This window comes from Penicillium canariense (assembly GCF_028826845.1).
Source record: "Penicillium canariense strain IBT 26290 chromosome Unknown utg000003l_segment0_segment0, whole genome shotgun sequence".
In the NCBI taxonomy this organism is placed as follows: Eukaryota; Fungi; Ascomycota; class Eurotiomycetes; order Eurotiales; family Aspergillaceae; genus Penicillium; species Penicillium canariense.
The window spans coordinates 3822474-3843702 of NW_026622730.1; the positions used below are offsets into that span (position 1 = coordinate 3822474).

At 48.9% G+C, this 21229-nt stretch overlaps 7 protein-coding genes across 7 annotated transcripts; 5 read left to right on the forward strand and 2 right to left on the reverse strand.

Moving 5' to 3' along the window:
• Nucleotides 1–1436: 1436 nt before the first annotated feature.
• Nucleotides 1437–2321, reverse strand: N7482_006246 (class I SAM-dependent methyltransferase; the record flags this gene model as incomplete). The annotated part of the gene is made up of 1 exon (XM_056688371.1): nt 1437–2321. One exon carries the CDS (start codon nt 2319–2321, stop codon nt 1437–1439), a length of 885 nt encoding a protein of 294 aa, XP_056543926.1.
• Nucleotides 2322–3460: 1139 nt separating this feature from the next.
• N7482_006247 (oxidase ustYa family protein) lies at nt 3461–4533 on the forward strand (the record flags this gene model as incomplete). The annotated part of the gene is made up of 2 exons (XM_056688372.1): nt 3461–3749; nt 3884–4533. The coding sequence occupies 2 exons, from the start codon at nt 3461–3463 to the stop codon at nt 4531–4533; spliced, it is 939 nt and encodes a 312-aa protein (XP_056543927.1).
• A 1362-nt stretch (nt 4534–5895) lies between these two features.
• N7482_006248 (MFS general substrate transporter) lies at nt 5896–7390 on the reverse strand (the record flags this gene model as incomplete). The annotated part of the gene is made up of 5 exons (XM_056688373.1): nt 5896–5924; nt 5971–6160; nt 6236–6661; nt 6781–6863; nt 6937–7390. The coding sequence occupies 5 exons, from the start codon at nt 7388–7390 to the stop codon at nt 5896–5898; spliced, it is 1182 nt and encodes a 393-aa protein (XP_056543928.1).
• An 894-nt stretch (nt 7391–8284) lies between these two features.
• N7482_006249 (uncharacterized protein) lies at nt 8285–8818 on the forward strand (the record flags this gene model as incomplete). The annotated part of the gene is made up of 2 exons (XM_056688374.1): nt 8285–8628; nt 8707–8818. The coding sequence occupies 2 exons, from the start codon at nt 8285–8287 to the stop codon at nt 8816–8818; spliced, it is 456 nt and encodes a 151-aa protein (XP_056543929.1).
• A 1843-nt stretch (nt 8819–10661) lies between these two features.
• Nucleotides 10662–15466, forward strand: N7482_006250 (ABC transporter integral membrane type 1; the record flags this gene model as incomplete). Its single annotated transcript, XM_056688375.1, has 9 exons — nt 10662–11967; nt 12029–12742; nt 12852–13028; nt 13053–13412; nt 13470–13593; nt 13667–13738; nt 13791–14570; nt 14635–15099; nt 15184–15466. The coding sequence occupies 9 exons, from the start codon at nt 10662–10664 to the stop codon at nt 15464–15466; spliced, it is 4281 nt and encodes a 1426-aa protein (XP_056543930.1).
• A 440-nt stretch (nt 15467–15906) lies between these two features.
• On the forward strand, nt 15907–18059 carry N7482_006251 (uncharacterized protein; the record flags this gene model as incomplete). Its single annotated transcript, XM_056688376.1, has 5 exons — nt 15907–16146; nt 16799–16916; nt 16977–17240; nt 17283–17492; nt 17587–18059. Coding segments are annotated over 5 exons (1305 nt in total), but the record flags the coding sequence as incomplete, so codon positions are not given.
• Nucleotides 18060–18846: 787 nt separating this feature from the next.
• Nucleotides 18847–19354, forward strand: N7482_006252 (uncharacterized protein; the record flags this gene model as incomplete). Its single annotated transcript, XM_056688377.1, has 3 exons — nt 18847–18879; nt 18938–19018; nt 19070–19354. 3 exons carry the CDS (start codon nt 18847–18849, stop codon nt 19352–19354), a joined length of 399 nt encoding a protein of 132 aa, XP_056543932.1.
• Nucleotides 19355–21229: the final 1875 nt, after the last annotated feature.

The window sequence follows — 21229 nt, forward strand, 5'->3', positions numbered from 1 at the left end:
ATCCTAGTAGGCAAATTGGATCGAGGATAGGACCATGCGGAACCAATCTTGGATGCAAAAGGTTGATTGATTAAGGAAAAACGAATATCATAGGGCAGGTTGAAATACCCTATGGATGGCTAAGGTACACGGTGCATATACTGCATGGGGGTCAGATTTGCTGCGTAAGTGCGTTATTATGGCGAAACCTCTCCACCCTCAGTACATAGAATAGGGCCAAATCCTAGGCAAAATAACCACTAGACCAAAAATTCACTATAGGCAACATTCTTAGTCTATACCGTCATTTGTTGCTCTGACACCATGGTACTGTAGGGGGTCAGATTCCCTGTAATGGCCATGTCAAGAGACTCTATAATTTACTACCATTATCATACCGAACGCTCCCCTAACGCCCCTCTTCTTTTTCTTCGCACCCCTAGCATCACTTCAACCAGACGTCCTAATTTCTACCCTACCGCCTATTATATTCAGTATATTATCTTACGTACTTCCCCGAGTGCAGGATCTGCCACTTCAGGTAGGATGTCTTAGCGGACAGGGATTGAACTAGCCCAAATAATTACCTGGAATCCTTCGATGAGTCACTCCATACACTATTTGTCCGAGACTCTACCTGAATTCATGCAGCAGTAGTAGTATTAGACCTTGCCTTAATCGGAAACAGCAGACATTCCTATTGTGACGATTAAGTGATCAGGACCCAGGATAGCCGACAACGCATGTAGGGAACTAGTGTGTGAAGGGCTGTAGCAGAATTGATTCAATTGTACTAGGCCAACATGCTGTTTACAACAATCTTTGGGGAAGGAAAGGAAAGTGGGCCGTTCCCGCAAGATAACATACTATCAGATAGAGCGGAAGGCCGTGGAACCAATAGGTCGATCAATTAGCCGTGCCCATCCTACTGCGGCACCCCCACATAGACCTCGATACGGCCACATGCCGCCCAAAATGGGCTAGCCCCGACCGCCCATAGCGGGTTATAAGCGCGGGCCACGCGGCCCAGGTGGTCGGCCCATGGTCGGGCCGTGGGCTAAGGTCTTCGGCCCATGGGCGGGCCGTGTCGAGGTCTACCTCCACATCGCTTCCCCCCTGATCCAGGATGGTTGACTGCAATGCATGCATGGGAGCTAGTGGAAGCATACTAACCAGATTTGGATAGGAAGAGGCGCCAGGCTTTCCTTAGCAACTGGACACCGTTGGTGCACCAGAAAATCGGTTGGGGTAGTGGTAATCCACTTTAGCTTATATACTCTGCACGAGGCTTATCTACGATTGCCCAATCAACGAGTTCATTCAATGGGTATGCGTGATATAAACAAAACATCTCATGTCAGCTATATCGAGTGGGTTAGGCATACTATCCTTGCCCCAAAAGAGGCGTGAATCAATGAACCCCTCCCAAAAGTGGTAAATAGACACGAATAATTCTATCATGTATGAGACAAATCCAACTCCAGCACCGCCCAGAAGACATCCATGGTCTCCCACTGGGTGACTCCCCTCGCTCGCAATTCCTGGGTGGATTGCTCGACTTCCCGGATGGCGGCACTCATAGACTCCTCGTTGGCTAAGTCTTCCTCCTGGATCCATTGCTGGAAGAGCCGTGAGGAGACAAACTGCACCTCCCACTGCCCATCCCTTATCTGCGGATCAGGTTGCATGTAGCCGGACCGTTTCTCTCGCCACCCAGACTGGCCCGCAGCGTCGAGCAGCTCAGTCGGGGTCAGAGCGGAGCGTACGTTGGGCTCCCTCGTCCCCGTAGCGACAGACTTACGCAGCGAATGGAACTGGGCCTGCGCCCGCGCCGCGAGCACATGCGGGCGCTGTTCTGGTCGGGACGCGCGAAACCCGTACTCCGCCAAACACAGATAGCGTACATTGGCGTTGGCCAGAAGCTGGAAAACATGGGCAATGCTTGCCGGGTCCGGGAAATACCACAACGAGTGGCACAAGACGGCCGCATCGAACGGACCAGTGCTCGCATAGTGGAGAAACAGACTGGCCGTGTCAGCGCGGAGGAACTCGATACGCTCCCCTAGTGCGGACTCTTGGATGTGCTTCTGCGATTGCTCGATAGTGTACGGTCCACCATAATCCGGCGGAGCCGTGTCAATTCCCGCAATCCGGCCATGGGGGCCGTTGATTAGGGCAAGAACTAGGCTCGATTCGCCTTGCCCACATCCGATATCAAGCACTCGAGAGCCTGGCTGGATATCCCAGGTGCGAGTCAGTGCAAGCCGGTGCCGGAAGCTCGGTTCGACGGTGGAAGCCCGCGCTTTCTCGTCATGTAGATAGCTAGACAAAAGAATATCCATAATTTGGTGTGGGATAATGTTGACGGCACACGGTCTCCAAGGTGTATGATGCTTTTCCTTTCGTTTCTCAACACATGAAGAAGTCGGTCATACAATAGTCGTGCATGCGGGAAGATAAACGAGGTAAGACAGGGGGGATGATATAGTTTATCTTCCCAGCCTCGCACGCGGTCTTCTTATTCCCAGATCTCAGTTATCTTGGACACGCATTTACGTAAACCCTCCAGCAATCGATATCTATGGTCCATGGGGGTTAAAGTCAGGATATGCGGTGGCGCCTCCTAGGGGAGGATGTGCTCAAAGGATTACGGAGACATGGATGTATCAGTGATGGTCGAATTCAAGCGATCCAATGAGCTACAGGGTTGTTTATCTCAGCCTAGGTATGACAGCTGCCGCTTTACAGATAAGCACGTAGTACTGTATGTACTACTCGTGGATAGTAGGGTTTGAGATAGAGATCTACCGGCCAGTAACGTAAATCACGGTCGAGCCGCTCACCCCGAATCACATAGTAGATGCGATAAATTACAGCTTCATCTTTCAACGCTCAAGGCTTAGAATAAGGCCTTGGTATATCCTAGTACTTCGTACGTCATATTAAGTATGTTTATCAGGTCAAGAACTGTTTTGGGTATTACCATATCAACATATATTTTGGTATCACTAGATCGGAGCATGTACTTGGTAATGCAAGTAAATAATCATTTACCCTATATTTTAGCTAACTGTACACTATTTCTTGCGCTAAGAAACAATATCTTTCCAAAAATCATGTAAAATGAACGTCTCAGTGTTGATATATAGTGACCTGAAAAATCCCATTTACTACTTTTGTTTTTGGGGTGACCAGCTCGACCATGTGAGCGGCTGGGCCCTGGATTGCGTTAGTTAGCCAGTATAAAATAAAATTAAAAAAACCCCAAAAAAATAAAGGGAGATCCTCCAACCTTTCCCGTTACCGTAGCTATACTGTAATTCCAAAACCACGATCTGTGTATTTGGATCAACCCTTTTCCCCCTCCAAACTGACTTCCACTGCGATCTACCGTACCTTCTGTCTCCACCTGACGGCATCTTGGTCTCAACTAAGTTTCCTTACTCTCTGACTTCTTGCATCGACTGCTTTTTCAACCACCATGCCAGACCTCCGAGCTAACATCATGAACCATCTGATAGCTACGCCCCCTCGTGGCTCGTCTGATTCGGGCGAGAACCAGCGGTTTTTGCCCGAGGAACCGGAGGCCAAAAAGGACCCCAAGGCCCATCAAACTCGCAGCATCATCTCGCGGTGCTGGCGGATAGCCACCACCATCAACCTCATATTCTTCTTCATCTCAGTGTGGATCTTATTCAAATCCCACCGATTGTTGCAGGACATCCGCGAGAACAAGGACAATGGATTGATAAAAGAATTGGATTTCTTCTGTAGGTGCAGTTACCTATGCCCCTTTGATTTCGCAAAGCCGAACCCCCCTCCACCCAAAACAAAAACCCCCTCAAACCCCTTTTTTTCCCCCCATGAGCACGGCCGACCGACCAACTTCCAAATGTGAATATAGCTCCCTATCTGGATCAACTGCACATCCCCCTCCGCGATGTCAAAATCAATGGGAGCCTCCTAGACATGGACTCGTCGATCTTCCGCGCCCCGCCGTCGCCCGAAGTGGATAAGGCCTGGGCGCGCATTGGCAGTCTGGTGCCGCACGTCATGAGGGGCGCCGACGTGGTGAAGCTGGGCAAGGACCCGTCCAAGACCGCCCGGTTCACCGAGGACTTTGGTTTTGGTTCAGACGCCCACATCGCCGAGCTCGACATCCTGCACACCATCCACTGCCTGAATGCCATCCGCCGCGATGTCCACTGGCGATACTACTACCTCGACAAGTATCCGACGGGGGAGTTCCCGGAGCTGCATCGCATCCACACCGATCACTGCGTCTACGTGGTGCTGCAAAACCTGATGTGCGCCGCGACGCTGGACATCGTCACGCAGCCCTGGGTGCGCGGTCAGCTTCACCCCTTCCCGGACTTTAGTATCAACAAGAAGTGCAGGGACTTTGGCGCCATCCTGGAGTGGCACGAGGAGACCATGATCACCGATATAGAGGGGTACAAGGCGCTGCGGATGCCGGAGGGCCATATCCCATACGAGATGTCTGACGAGTTTTACCGCGCGTTTGGAGTCGGCGAGGAGGACCATCACCATTAAACGAGATTCGCTTGTACTTGTCGATTATTTGTCACGATATTCTGGTCGATGTGTTCCTTTCGTTAGCCCATTGATTTCGTGCCAGTAAATGTCGATTGATTGATCGATTGATTAGATGATTGATTTTGTGTCTTATGCCTGTAGACAGTCCTCTTGCCGAGGCTCTTTCCCGAGTCACTGGCAGCTGTACATATGACCGGATAGCTATCTCCACCAGCATTTTTGTTTAGGCGTATTGTATGGCCCGAAGTAGTAACAGGAGAGGAGAAGAATATGAGTTGAGTTAACAGCTACGCTGGGTCTCTTTGTTTGCTTTTCTTCGTACTGGATATCTGCTTCTATTAATGTATGTTTTTTACCTACTCTTTCATACCCTCCTCGGAGTAAGAGAACTATAGTAGTTCGGGTAGTCCAGGAAAAGTAATAATACACTATGAGTAAATATATACTGGCTCTACTCACTGAGTCAAGATAGCTATAATCTTGATCTATGCTGGCACACGCAACATATTTTCCTCGTCAAGATAGTCCACAGCAGAACAAAATCTCTACCTACTTATCACGGGAATTGCATCCAAGAACAGGACCTCACACCAAATACATCTCTATCAATACTAAAACCTAAAATATGATTGAAGTAGATCCCGACAATTGTGTAATAGTTTGTAGTGATGCACTTTTTTTTCATAATTTCCTAAAACGAGATCACGTGTTTTCGTCTAACCGCACTACTTCGCGCGGGTCGCAGGATTGATTATTTACTGGATAGCCGACCGCCCATTATCTTCGAGAACAAAGATCGGCAAGATGACAAGATGACAAGATGGAGATGCAAATCCTGAATTTCATAACAAAGTGCTTGCAAGGTATCTTAGGATAGCCCAGAGTGTCCGAGAACTGAAGAGGAAGCACTTTCGGAACTGCTCGAAGGGTTCCATCATGCAAAAAGAGAACGCACAAGTCGATGGCTGGTTCTGAGCGCAACACCTTGGGCCATCGCTATTTACGATCTATATACAAACTACCTGCTCGATGCCCTATCTCATTACCCAATGGAATTGATCCCGCTTATCTCACCCGGATCAAAAATATGATCCCTGTCATCAAGGAACATAAGCCCGCGGAGATCAGGTACGGCATCCCCAACCAAGCGCCGCCCATGTTCATACCCCATCGAAAAGCCGAGGACATCAGTGGGCCGGCTAGGAGAGACCCGATCGTGTCCATGATGGCAAGGGTGCTGTACAGTGCTCCCATCATGGTTGGAGGCATAAGGGAGCTGATGAGACTCCGGGCAAACGTACTGAACCCGGACCCGGCCGTATATATAACGATTCCTTTTGATTGCACAAGACATTATCGTTAGCCGAGGTATAATCTCACAGAAACTTCTGTGTGGGACGGTTGGGGAACCCAAATTACCAAACATTGACAAACCAACTACAGGTGCAATACCCATGATGGCAAATCCTATAGTGATGGCCCCGATACTGATCCGGGAAAGGTAGAGGTCTTTCTCCCGGGGCCGTCCCTCAAAGCGCCTGCCCATTCTGCGATCAATCCACGGTAAAATTATCATGAACTGTAGTAACTGGGCTGCGGCACGAAACGACAGAAGCCAGCTGGTCTAATATCGAAAAAAAAACTGCATCAATATCTGGTTTCCTTTTCCTTCAACTGAGAAACATGCTAGCGGACTGACCTTTGCGATCGACCACGAATAGCGGTTGGAGACATACTGCAGGAGAAAGGCCATGGAATCCCGCGCAAATGTTGCAATCAGAAAGGAAAGCACAAGGAGCAAGACATTCTTTTGGGTCATAATGGCATACATGCTGTCCTTCAGGCTAACCAACAGGCCCTCAAGGCTACCATTTCCTTCGATTGCTGGGGAACACGGAAGTTGCTCGTCGTCGGACGAGGTTGAGATTCCAGTATAATCATTCTTGTATCCCGCGGCAGCATGGGGATTAGTCTCGGGCATGTACCAGGAGAGCAGGATGGAGACAGCACCGCAAGCGGAGTTCAACAGTAGCGGAACCCATAAGCTCCGCTGCATCAGGAACGAGCCGATAGGCGGCGAGATGATTTCAGCTATAATCACGGCCGCATTGAAATACATAAATATCTGGGATCTGTGTTTCCATCATGCGTTCATACGTTATTTTCGCGATTCATATCCTTTTAGGGAAGAAAAGCTTGCCTTTTGATCTCCGGGGTGGAGTCTGTAATGATCATCATACTCACCGAGGCGGCTACATTGCTTCCGCCCCCGATAATCAGAAACGCCGACGACAACCATATAGCTCGGATCGGCAAGCCTAGCCAGCCTGTGCGGGAAGATGTCAATAAATCACTTGGTTCTTTTTTGTGCAAGAGCATCACCCTACAATGGGGTCTTACAAACGACCATTACCCATGACATGCCCGCGAATTGGCCAACAAAACTCAAGGTCATGACCAGCCGCCGTCCGTATCTGTCGGCCAGAATGCCGTAAGGTAAGGCGAGGAAGAGTCCAGGAATGTTATCGAAAAAGGATTGCCATCCGAGCAACTGCGCCAGAGCTGCCTGAACGGGGCCATCCTTGCAGAGATGTTCCGGGATGCCATTCCCTTTCCCTGCCGAAAAGGCGTCGGAGTCTTTATAGTACTGCTGGCAGATGATCGACTCAAACAGACGCAGTTGCGGTGCGGCACTTACAAAGTAGCCAATGCCCATGAGAAGATATATCAACGTGCAAAAGATGGCAGGACGCCAATAGACTGCAGTACTGCCATCTTGATCTGGCTCCTGGTCCGTTGTTGGCTGCTCTGCCAACAGAGGTCGTGGTTCTTCGATGGTTTCGTGATTGTGCATTGTGCTGGCCAATTCTAAGGTGCTTAGAGTGATATGGATCAAATATCTGAGGAAGGAAGGACGAAATGCGAAAGATTCGCAAGTGCTGGGAAGGACTAGGAAATCAGCTTCCAGTGCAGTAGTAGACCAACCAGCGCATAACATATCGTAGCGATACGATACACATCAATTCATTTATTTACAATACATTACAGCGCACAGTCCACCCCATTGATAGCACCGAACATTAGCCGTGCCCTCCTACTCCGGCGCCCCCACATCGCTTCCTGTGCGCCACGAACTCAACGGATTAAGCTTCCGGGAAGCCCGTCCCGTCCCGGTCCCAAGTTGGTGCGCTGGCATGTTATTTCAGGGCGCCGCTAATGGATCGACCGAGTTTCCGGCGCACCGACGGTCTCCATTTGCTAAAGGAAGCCCGGCACATCTTCCTATCCCGATTTGGTTAGTATGCTTCCACTAGCTCCCATACATATAGATAAGGGGGAAGAGATGTGGGCGTAGTTTGATCTATTCTATTTCTGATCTAGCGCTTCACCCCCTCCTCGAAGACTGGATTTAGAACTCAACTTTTGCAGTCTCTTATCAAGATAATCAACCACTTGCCACTCCTGTCGGGTCAGTCCCGGCTCGAGAGGACAGGTAACTACTGTACTGCGTCCTGTACTGTCCTGTGACTGACCTTAACCCTTGTCAAAGCTAAGGATCCCTCTATTGCCTTCAGGGCTGCCTTCTGCTGACTAGGATACTGTGTCCATTCGACCACCAAGCTTAGCGAATTCATAAGTCTACAGTACTGTATGTACATCGATCAAGAGACTGAAATCAGTTTATTATATGTCTAATCCCTTACCAAACTCCATATTCAGAGCCCTTTTGGATGCGCACCAACCAGCCATGGACCGCAAGAAGGCGACAACCACCCTCCTGTACGCGAAATACGAAGAGAACAAAGACTGGCTGCTAGTCCTTCTGTCGCAGCTGCTTGCTGTTTTCATGAACGGGGTGGCCAAATTCCTTCAGACCGAAGGGATTTACACGGTTCATCCTCTGCAGATCATCGGCCTTCGAATGTCCCTAACGATTCTGACCATCGCGTGCTATTGGGCGTGGAGAGTCGTCTCGTCTTCGCGTCCGCCTTCTGAGCAGAACATAGCGAGAGAGGAGAGGACTTCTCTCCAGGCCTTGCTACTGGTGCGAGGAGTAGCTGGAGCATTTGGGGTCATTGGGTTCTACTGCAAGTATTTGAACAACTTCCCCGAGAAAGAAAGAAAAAAAAAGAGGAAAGAGAACGTATGAATACTGACAAAGTCTAACAGTCTCTTTGATCTATCTCCCCCTGTCGGAAGCCACGGTGCTCAACTTCCTGGCTCCGGTGGGAGCCTGCGCGACCATGGGAATAATTTCCTCACGCTCAGTCTCGTGGGTTGAGATTACGGCCGGGCTCATATGCTTGACCGGGGTTGTACTTATCACTCATCCAGCGGAACTGGCATCTATCTCGCCAGAGGCCTTGGCACAAAGGCCGTCAGCCATTGTTTCCCAAAGTCTGGGACTGGGATTTGCCATCTTGGGAGCATTAGGGGGGATGGTAGGTTGAACCTCACCAGGGGAGAACCCAAGACAGCCGCGGAATTAGTAACAACTTAACCCAGGCTGGCATCATATCCCTTCGATACGTCAGGGACAGGGCTCATGTATTGGCCAGCGTCAACTATTTTGCTGTGACGACCTTGGTACTCGCCGGGATCATCTCCGTCGTGACGGATTCGGGTTTAATAAGATGGGCCAATGTATGGCACTTGGCTTCGTCGCAATGGATCTTGCTCATCTCCACAGGCATCCTTGGGCTCCTAATGGTACGCAACCCCCGGAATATTACTTGACTCTTTCCGGAGTGTGGCTGATACCCTTATCGCTACCAGGATGTTACAATGGCAGCCGGTTTGTCGGGGTCCAGGTCTCATCGCGGAACTTGCATGATTTATTCCCAGGCCGTTCTCTCCTTGATCGTCGACTTTTTGTTCTGGCGTAGAGTCCCGAGCGTTGGGTCGGTCTTGGGGTGTCTCTGCATAGTACTGTCTCTGGCCATCTCGATTCCTTTACCCCAAGACCGAGGAACGGAATTTATGCGGGAGGGGAAAGATGATGAGGACTTGTTTTGACAAAACGTCCATAGTACCAAGTTTACACCTCGTGCACCAATTGTTCTTGCTCTTCTTCTTTTTCACCCTTTGTTTCTCTTCCTTCTTCTTTTGGTCTTGAGTTTATTTATTCATTTCTAAAGATTTCCCCCTTTCCGGTGTGTGCTTTTCCTAGGCTTCATAGAAAGCAACGGAAATTAGAGAAGTCCTATCGGATTACCGATCCCACAGAGACGGGGCCGGGGAATGTTTGTTTTTCATATGTTGAACATACGTAAAGTACTTACTCAGCTGTATGTTAACTAGTTAACTAGTTAACTAGTTGGTTGACTACGAATTAGTTAGTTTATCTAAGCATAACTAAACCCCTTCCAATTTCATGTGATCTGGCCTACATCAATGCGATTGGACCAACAGGATCTCGATTAGCGGGCATGCAGTGCCATCACTCAGTTTCGTTATCGGTCTGGTCCAGACTAACAATGACTTATGGTCAGAATGGTTGTCAGCCGCCCTGAAGTGTGACTTGGACGTAAAGTCTTGGATTCTCTAAGATCATTCTACGGGCCGCTCTACTAGTAATGTGTCGGAACATAGACTATCTCCCGCATAGATTAGTCATGTATTTGAGCCCATCCAAATTGCCAGTTAGGGGCCGTATAGCAGGTTTAGACTAGTCATGTATCTTATTGGTGCACCCAAAATCACCCCTGTTCCTTTATAATGAGGGGGTCACGTCTGTCACGTGTACCACATCAAGGCCCCTATGTTTTTAAAGTCTGCCTCCGCCGCCGAGGAAGAGAGAGAGAACGACATGAGAGACGGAGACTCCCACCTTCGTCCGGGCTCCATTCTCAGGGCTCTTGCCACGCAACCTTCCAACAATCAGGATGATCCCACACGGTTGTCCTGTGAAAAGCGATAATCATTTTGAGATTCGCGTGAACTCTGGTTGTCGTGCTTTCGATTTCACCCTGCTCTTCGAGGACGCCATCTTTAGTATTTTACCGTCGATCGCTTTCTTACTTCTGCTACTTCCCCGACTCGCGATTTTGAAGTGTTCATCGTTGAAATCGAAATCCTTCCAACTTGCAATCTACAAATCGGTGAGAAAGTGCCATATACCGGAAATGAGACCCTTTCTTGACTGGTTAACTGATCAAGACTCTCAGATTCTATTGTCTGTTCTTTTTGTGTTGCAGGTTGTGTTCACGGCGTACCAAGTTCGAACATCCGCGTTGCAAACAAAGCTCTCGACTGCCGCGGCAGCACTTAATATGGTTACGACTCTCGCAGCAATCATTCTATCATTTCTCGAGGATCAAAGATCCATCAAGCCATCGGACATTCTGATCTTATATTTTTCAGCCTTGGCCGCTCTCTACATACCTCGGTTACGCACGCTATGGTTGATTCCGTCCATCCTGATCCCTCGAATCCTGTTCACCGTCATGTACATTCTCATCGTCCTCGCCGTTATCCTGGAATCTGCACAGAAAACCCAGATGATCAGACCCACTCACAAGAATCTGTCCGTGGAGCAGCTGCATGGGTTCTGGGGGCGCAACCTCTTCACCTGGACTCTTCCCATGTTCCGGAACGCTTACAGTCACGTCATCTCAGTGGATGATCTGCCCGACATCGACCCCACATTGCTGGGGGAAATGGCGCAAGAGCGCCTGAATCGCACCTGGAAAAGCTCTCGCGGCAAATACAGACTGATCAAAGCAACCTTTCGAGCTTATTATGCGCATATTTTATGGGCCATAATCCCTCGAATCATGCTGGCTGGATTCACCTTCTGTCAGCCGTTTCTGCTTGCGACAACCATCGACTACATCACTCGACCTACTGCTGCGGAGAACAACAAACATGGACAAGCACTCGTGGGCGCGTACGCGATCGTATATTCCGGCTTAGCTGTCTCCTCGGCTATTTACTACCGCCAGGCCAGTCGACTGGCGACCGTCGTACGGTCGGGTCTGATCGCTATGATACACGAGCAGACTCTCATTCGGAAGACTACACACCTCAAGCCGGGGGAAGCGGTGACACTGATGGGAACGGACACGGAACGAATTGTAACGAGTATGAGGACTTTGCATGAGATATGGGCCTCCCTCGCCTCGGTCGCCGTGGCCATTTGGCTGCTGGAAATCCAGGTTCATATAGCATGCATCATGCCTGCCATCATTGCGGTGGGGTGTATTCTTGCAACCACCCCCCTTTCTGCCAAATGTGCCGAGGCACAGAAAAGCTGGGTGGGACATGTCCAAGAGAGGCTAGCTGTCACAACGTCTATGCTGCGGCATATGAAAGCTGTAAAAATGCTAGGCCTCGAGCATGTCCTATGTGCGATCATCACCGACCATCGGAAGGTCGAGCTAAATGTCTCCAAAAGGTTTCGAAAGCTAATTGTGGGGGTGGTCATGCTGTGTAAGTGGTTGCATCCAGAGGCTCGAAGACTGTCGCGCTGACAGCTACGATCATTTCTTAGCAACTATCCCCCAAGATGTTACGCCATATGCAGTGTTCCTAGTCTACACAATCATTGCAGTAGCCAAGCACGATATGCAACTCCTTACGACACAGGCATTTACCACTTTGTCTGTGATTTCGGTCCTCACCACGCCCTTAATGGGATTCATTCAGTCACTCCCCCAAATTAGCCAGTCGATAGGCTGCTTTGACCGGATTCAGACATTTTGTTCAAGGGACGGGGCAAGTGGTCTGCCTCATCTCTTGACCAACACATCTAAACAATCGACAAACAATCCTATCGAGTTGACACAACTATCCTCTGCTGTCAAACAAGCCGAGCCATCGGTAATGCACAATTCCTTGGTGGATCTCCAAAAAGCGTCCATTTCCTGGACTTCCGACAGCCCTATTGTGATCCACGATCTAACACTGTCAATCCCCACGAGCAAATTCATTATCATCATGGGCCCGGTCGGAGGCGGCAAATCGGCTCTATTAGAGACGATCATGGGCCAGACTCACGTCAGAAATGGCGCAATGCAGCCAACTTGCTCAGCGATAGCCTACTGTCCTCAGACCCCATGGATTATGAACAGTTCTATTCAAGACAATATCACCGGTGGAACACTTATGGATCAGAAATGGTATGATCTGACAATCTCGGCTTGTGCTCTTACGGATGACTTGGAGAAGCTTCCTGGGGGAAGTATGTACATGGCCGGTAGTGATGGTATGGCTCTCAGTGGAGGGCAGAAACAGCGAGTTGTGAGTTGCTCTGTGCCCAAGTCTCCGAAGTTTACGCTAACTTCACTTCCACCATGAGGCTCTTGCGCGCGCAGTATATTCACGACTGCCGAACCTGGTTCTCGACGACCCCTTCAGTGGGCTTGACTCTCGTACTACTCGCATTATCGGTGAGAGCCTGCTTGGTCGTAATGGTCTCTTTCGTAGGACAAATGCAACATTGGTTCTCTCAACACATAACCGTCAGCATACCACCTTATCCTACGTCTGCCGTTTTCGCTGACACGAGAAGCCAGGATACGTGCTACCTTATGCGGATGAAGTGATTCTCCTGGAGCATGGTCGGAAGGTCCTTCAATGCACTTATTCAAAGTTGATTGACAATTATCCGCAGTATACCCAGCCTGACCAAGATGATAACGATGAGATCGTACCAGACAACGACGAACCGCAGGGTAATGCTGACAAGAAGACAAAACACACTTCACTGCGAGAAACCCTAGATAGTGTCGAATCCATGAATGAGAAAGAAGATCTCACCCGACGAGATGGGAGCTGGGCGATATACAGCTACTATTTCCGCAAAGCAGGGTTTTTTCAAGTGATCTTCTTCGCCGCTTGTTTGCTTGCCTACGGATTCGTCACCCAGTTCTCTAGTAAGCCTCCGCCGCCGCTTTCCTCGTCTCCCAAACTATAGGAAGCTAATTTTCTAGCAATCTGGCTGCAATGGTGGTCCGATGCAGAGAAGCGTCATGCAGGTTCTGATCTCGGCAAATACCTTGGTGTATATACAGTTATTTCCCTGGCGTCAGTTTTCTCGCTGGGGGCTGGATGTTGGTAAGATATGGCTTCTGTCGGCGACCAGTGATGGTGTTACTGCATAAATCAATCAGCGCTGAGTCTGTAACAGGTTGCTTATCGTCGAAATTGTGGGCAATACTTCCCTCGGTCTCCATTCGGACTTGTTGCAAGCCGTATCGAGGTACACTGCAACCTGCTATCTGGTACAAGAACGACTTACTGAGTCCTCACAGTGCTCCCTTCAGATATATCCAGCAAGCAGATACAGGTTCATTATTGAACCGATTTAGCCAGGACATGGAGCTTATAGATTTCTCGCTGCCAATCGTCGCGTTGAACTTCGTGGAAGGCAAGAGTTCTATACTTCAGGAAAGATCATTATATACTGACACCAGCCAACTAGCCCTCAGCCTCTGCATTGTAGGTCTTGTGATTCTCTGCATCATCGGCAGATATATCACCATCGGGCTCCCGTTCATGCTACTGGCTTTTTGGACCCTTCAGCGTGCATACCTTCGCACCTCACGCCAAGTGCGCCTCCTCGACATTGAAGCCAAAGCGCCGCTGTATTCCCACTTTCAGGAAACTGTCCGCGGCCTGAGCGTACTTCAAAGCCTGCATTGGCAGCCGCACTTCCACCGGCAGTGTATCTCCAAGCTCAATGTGACGCAAAAGCCCTTCTATATGCTGTACTGCATCCGGCAAGGGTTGAAACTAGCCTTGGATCTGGTGGTGATGCTTTTTGTGGTCGCTCTTGTGGCGATTGTCACCTCCCTCAAGGACAGATTCAGTGCAGGCAGCATCGGGGTGGCGCTGAACCTTATCATCTCGTTCAGTTCGACCTTGAACACCGCAATTGAGTCGTGGACGCAGATGGAGATCTCCCTTGGGGCGGTAGCGAGGGTGCAGAACTTCGTGGAAGAGGTTACAGTCGAAGAGGAGCCGGGGTTGATAGAGGAGGGTTGGCTGAGAAAGGCGGAGATCACATTTCAGAATGTCATTGCGGGACATAGGTAAGACTTTTGGATGGCTTTGTGCCTCAAAATATTTACCCTGCCCCATACTGACAGAGTTAAGCCCTGATGACCGTCCCATCCTTGACGGCGTCTCCATGCACATCAATCCCGGTCAGAAAGTGGCCGTCTGCGGACCGTCCGGCAGTGGCAAAACCTCTCTCATTATGGCTCTACTTCGGATGATGGAGCTCCACCACGGCCACATCACCATCGATGGGACCGATCTGTCGACCATCCTGCCCACGGCTCTGCGTGCACAGATCACAGTGATCCCACAGGATCCGTTCTTCGTGCCTGGCTCGACGCTTCGCTTTAACTTTGACCCCACCGGCACCACCGTGACTGATGATTTGATTATCTCCGCCCTCCAGAAAGTGGGGTTATGGGACTTTACCTCTGCCAAGGGAGGTCTGGATGCTGTCATCGACTCTCTTGATTTATCGCATGGTTCGAAGCAACTGTTAGCTCTGGCCCGGGCCTTGACCGCCAAAAGTCCGCTGGTTATTTTAGACGAGGCGACGAGCAGGTGAGTCTGCTCTACCCTGGCATGTCTCCTTATTTAGTTTGGTGGAAGCGCTGACTAATTTTGGTGATTTGCGGGACATTGTAGTGTAGATTGGGAGACAGAAGCTCGCATGCTCGAGATCATTGAAGAAGAGTGCTCGACGCAGACGGTCATCGCCGTGGTTCATCGGCTGCGGTACATTGAGTGGTTTGATCGGGTTGCGTTCCTTCAGCATGGGCGGTTGGTCGAGTTCGATGCCCCTGATACGTTGCTGGCGCGGGAGTCACATTTTAGGGAGTTATATTTGGCCATGCAAGGGAAGATGACGGAAAGAATGGGTAATTGGTATCTAAACTCTTGCTTTTCTCTTATTCCTGACGATTGCTGATCTATTTGGTTTTCAGATCGAGACCTTGATTAGGCCTTTGGGAGTATATAGCATGTCCACGCTGGTGCTATTTGGTATTGAGGTTCACCCGCTAACACTGCATGGATCCCGGAGACTAAAAGCTTAGGAATATTGACTATGAACTTGCGGATATGTATATATTCTATAGATTTTATCACTAATCTTCTAGAGATTATTTTTTAAGGGAAAGATTATAGATTTAATTGTTACGATGATGGAAAAGAGCTAACTGGAAGAAACCAGGTGCATTTAACGAGATACCGAAGGTAAAGAAGAAAGAAACTACAGAGGCCCTATCAACTATTTTATAGAGGGCTTCTACATAAATAGGCCTTATTAGGTTAGTCATCTACTATGAGCTCCCATACGACGCGCGGTTCGCCTACAGTAAGGTGGAATAGCGACAAGCCCCCGCAGTGACAGCCTACGAGTTGGCCATAGTCGCTGTTATGAACCAACTCACCGACCGGCCGAACTGGTATCTCGATATATTCAACGAGCAGGTTGTCGCGGACGACTGGCGAAAAGAGGCCTTCGCCATGACGCCCCTGATAGGCGAAAGGGCGTGGGCTTGGTGTGTAAAGGAGCTACGGGATAAAGCGGTCTATTTCCGCGAAAAAAATCCACATATTCGGTTGTTGGATACGGGTTCCTACGTTGTAAATCTGATACGGCAACCCTAAGCGCTCTCAGCGAGGCGTTTAGGCGGGAGGTTCTTTCTATTCTTTAGCAGCGGCAGCAGCAGCACAAGGACGAGGAGGAGGAGCAGGAGCACGGGAATCTGGATCGGCGGTGGTCAAGCTAGATATTACACCTCGTCGATCCGTTATTATACCCTTTGGTTTACGGGAAAAATCTGGTCTTAAGCGACGGAGGGAAAGTAGACCTACGCAACATCTTGGGCTCCTATAACAATGCGATAGTCGCACCAAAACATTTCGACAGACGGGTAAACGCCCAGGATTTGCAGAAGCAAATAGATGACAATCGCGATTTCCCGATAGGGATTTCTGCCTATAATCCTAGAGGGTCAAGGTCCGAGTTTTATTACTAGAGCTCGAACTACCAATGTCTTCCGTACGAGGTAGAGTTCCTCTAGGGCTCCGGGACGGAGGTGCATATTACCTCGTACATTAATAACTTACATCCAGCCCATAAGGGGTTATACTAGGCCATCGAGAAACTCGTGTCCCTAGCAATCAAGCCGTGGAATGATTGTCTGGTAAAGGGATAGCGTAGTTAGGATAATCAATAGAATCAGGGGCAATTAGGCCGGTTCCCCTACGAATCATCACCTACGGGGTCGAATAGGAGAATAAGCTTCCCGAATGGGCGCTCGCGTTTAGAATACCCACCGAATCCAGGAAAAGAATATATCGCAAATTCCAAGAAGCGCTACACAGCAGCAAGGATGACCAAACGAGGGAGGGTAGGAAAAAGCACCGCGAGGCGCAAAATCACCTCCGCTAGCGGCTACGAGATATTGCAGACAACCAAGCCAAGGAGTTGCCTCCGCCGGACTCGGACCTCTGGCAACGAGCCAAGGAGTATCTAGAACTCCCAGAGCACGGCTCAAATACCCCCGTCGCAGCCCTAGACGACTGGATGGAGGGCGAGCTCAAGCCGTGGTGGAATATTGCACGGAAATTAGAGCGTCTATTGCGCTTCAAACATCCGGAACCGGGAACCGCTTTTTCGTACAAGGAGTGGAAGACCAATCGACACAACGACAAAGCCATTATGGACATCGCCCGTCACCCGGAATGACTAGGACCCTATTAAGCCGCCTTTTGAGCCTCTCACCCCACCCCCCCGCACAACCCCTACACGATCTCGCTCCCAGACACATTCCGCAAGCAAGGCCTACAAATCATCGTAAAGATGGAGAACATCGAACTCACCCCCCAACAGCCCACCTACACCAACGACGCTTGGCAGCTCGACGGCCGACTAAACGAGCACATCGCCCCAAATTTCATTCCGACAGTACACTACCCTCCATGGAGTCTACTACCAGTACGCTAAGGAACGATATACTACGAGGGACTGCAATATCCGCAATTTACGAGCCTACCGATGTGGTAAAACGGTCGGGACAGAATTAGCGGCATTCGCAAATATTCTGGGATTCAGCGACCCTCTTTACCTTTCGATTGATTATCACGGCACTCGGTCGTACCAGGAGATCGGTTCCGTCGCGACCCCGCAGGGGCGACTGGTCACCTTTCCCGGCGTCCTGGAGCACCGGTTCGAACCATTCCAGCTGGCCGATCCGACTCGCCCGGGACATTATCGGTATATCAAGCTGTACCTGGTCGACCCGCACTACCGGGTGTGCTCCACTCGCAATGTTCCGCCGCAACAGCATGACTGGTGGGCACAAGTGGTGGGTAGCGACCTTGCCTCCTCGGCTGGATTGCCCCGTGAACTAGTGGATGGGATTCTCCAGGAAACGGACAGTTGGCCGATGGGGGTACAAGAAGCGAGACAGCACCGACGGGAACTCATCAAGGAGCACCTTTGGAATGAGGTAACTAAGCTGGCTAGGATGTCCGGGCCTGGGTTCGAATAATATGATGACAGGTTCCGCCTTTCCCCGATTAGTTGTAAAGCGGGAAAAATTGCGCACGTTTATGACGGACATAGACATACTAGATTATATAATATTAGACTATCTTCCACCCAGAGGAAGCGCCTGCATAGCCATACGACACTAGTTAGGCTGCATCAGGTTAATAGAGTATCATCATCATCATAGAGGTTCCGAGCCGAGATATGGTCATAGCCTTCATATATTTCAAATATATATTATCTCTTGAAAGGAACTTCCTCGGATCACGAAACCCAAGTAGCCAATTTTTCAATTCAACCACGAGTACTTGGTTATCAAAACAAGATTGTGCACAAATTATGATCTGACCGCCAGTGTCCTAACCACGAGAAATTCCAACAAATATTGCAATTTCTATATGAACTATACCCTGGCGCGAGTATACATTCGCAGACCGCGGTCGGAGTTTAGCTCAAACGAGTGGATGAGAAACTCTGAGGAGCAAAGTATTTCCCGGAGATTAGTATCACCACAGCCGCTCTTAGATCGGTTCTCGAACCCTAATGTCAAGATCTACCAATCGGTAGAACAAGAATCCGGAATATTAATATCCCTGTATCGTCAACTATACACGTTTTTAATACTCTCCCATTTACCTGGCCAGCCTAGATGACTAACTCAAATAGATCACGCGACGAAATAATCACGTCATACAAATCTGGTCTGGGCATGAAAGCGATTCCAATTCGAATTCAGTTGCCACCGCATGCAGGAAATTCCTCTAATGACCCAAGACTGATCTCTCAGAATGCAATCGGGAGGCAACGGACAGGGTCCTGAAGTGGGGCCTTCCTATTCCTACCTGGACGGAAAAGCGCTAGTTAACCACATTTTCTTAGTCATTATCGAGAATTGAGAAAGGTCTCTCCAGCAAGTACGGAAAGCTACTACGTGGAGGCTTAATCGGTCCAAAGCACAAGGTACTTGGAATATAGCCTACTACAGCGCGTGCTCTAGCTAACAACCGAAAGGAACGAACGTACTTTGACTCTGGCGACTTTGCTCTTTCCGCTGCTGATCGTGTGACCGACAACGGCGCTATTCAAACAGGAAAAGCGCATCCAAATCGGGATAGCGTTTCGCATCCTTATGCCCCTATCCCAGCCGCTAGTAACGTTGACAATGATGCCAATGAAGATTCATTTAGGAGAAGTGCGAGTCTCGAGAGGAGCCCACTCCTTCAAGAAACCAATATAAAGGGTGAAGAACCCACCAAAAATGAGGTACAGGATAACCCTACCTCTCGCGAATTTTAAGGTCAAATCATCGCATTGGAGTGAAAAAATCAACATGCCATTCGGCATACAATGGCCCGTGGGTATCATAGCCCTCTGTTACGAGGGTTATGAGGTGAAAGCTGGTAATGGAATCCTCTCGGATTTATGATATCAGCCCAGGAAATTGTGGGGCTTGGTTATGTAATTTTAAAAGCAACTTCTAGCTAGCGTCCCTTGGCATGAAGGTTGGGGAATCAATCAAAGTGTAGGCGGTGACACCTGTTTTCGAAGGAATATAGTCGTTTCTGGTGTATGCTCATTAGTATATTCTTTATCAAGCCCTTGCTGACGTGAATATGCTTTCTCGAGATCACTTGTCTGTGATTTCCATTTCTAAGTAGATTGATATAAAAGCTGCTCGGAAAGTTCAAGATTCGTGCATACAGTTAGTTGGATGAAGAGCCTATTTTTTTGCAGATAATTTATTATCCGAGTTTATCGGCTTACAGCTTAAATAGGATCCGCAAATTCACTTTTATAGTGATACATACATGTACCCGGCCTTTTCCGCTTAAATAATGGTAAACTGGAGACTATTGCTGCTCTTATGAACCTGTCTATTTATGATGGACTTGACGTTAGAGAAGGCTTGAAACATCGGATAAAATTCATGAAATATGAGAACTGATCGCCGCTATTTGGGTCGCACAAAATGGCCTGGCACACTTGTTGAGCTACTTTATGAACAAGAAGACTATCAATGATGGGGGTCAAGGGGGTCGAACACTAATTATATAGGGCGTAAGCAAAGGTCAGGAGACGTGTTAAGGGAAGTACTTGCAGGGTGGAAGCCCTGTCAATCAGGCAAGGAAGAAGCGGGTTGACTAAATCTAATACAAGACTTATTGATTCTTGGTAATCAGGAAAAACCGGGACTAGATAGGGTGCTCGAAGGAAGGGCTCTACAGATGAATGCATTGAATAGGTGGTGGGTCGGCAGAGGGTCGAGTGTCGACACATAGTTGAGCCGTGCTGCCCTAACTTATGGGAATAGCCTTATCCAACAACAGGGAAGAACAGCGTAATAAGGCAAGAGTAAAATCTTCATAAATTACAAAAAGACAGCCACCCCAGAAAAAGAGGTTACTAGAAGGTTTAACTTACTAGAGCTATTTTTCTTTAACCTATTTTAGAAAAGAGGTAGTATCATTACTATAATCTTCGTTCGTGTAGATTCTATTATCAGTTACTACGTAACTTCTTTCCGGTGAAAATCTAGAGTCTACCTCTCCAGATGTGAAACTTTCACTAAGCAATTTTCAATGCATGAGCATTTTGAATCATAAATAATCCGCCTCCCGGTTTGCCTTGACATGCTTGAGAGTTTTCCTTGATCTCATTGGCGCTTTTCGCCTACATGCAGTAGTCCACATGACTTCGACTTTGGTAATGGTAGTTGGAGCTGGCTTGGGGGTCGATACTGGTTGTAGTTTCCTGTCGTGAAACGCAGCTTCCTCGCCGCAAGCAGCCAATTCCTCGGCCAGCGTGCGCTTGGAGTGCCGAGGGGTCTTGTTAATTGCCTTCCAAGTAATCACTTCACCCCTTAGGTTCTCCCTCCACAGTATTGGAGATGACTCCTCCCACCGAATGTCGTAGGTGGTGTCCCAGATCATTTGGATTTTTGTGAACCGGATATTGTGTTCAGTGTACGTTAGGCGGTTTGCTGTGGATGGAGAGGGTTGCAGCTAAAGGCTGTTTTGATCCCCTCTGAGAGATAATAAGAGGAAAGCCTTATTTCATGGGTAAATTTCCTTTGTATGTGCTTCAATGGTATTTTAGCCGTAGATGAAACGGCACGACAAACAAAAAATGGTCAACATGTCCATTGTCTTTCACCCGACAATTAACGAAAAT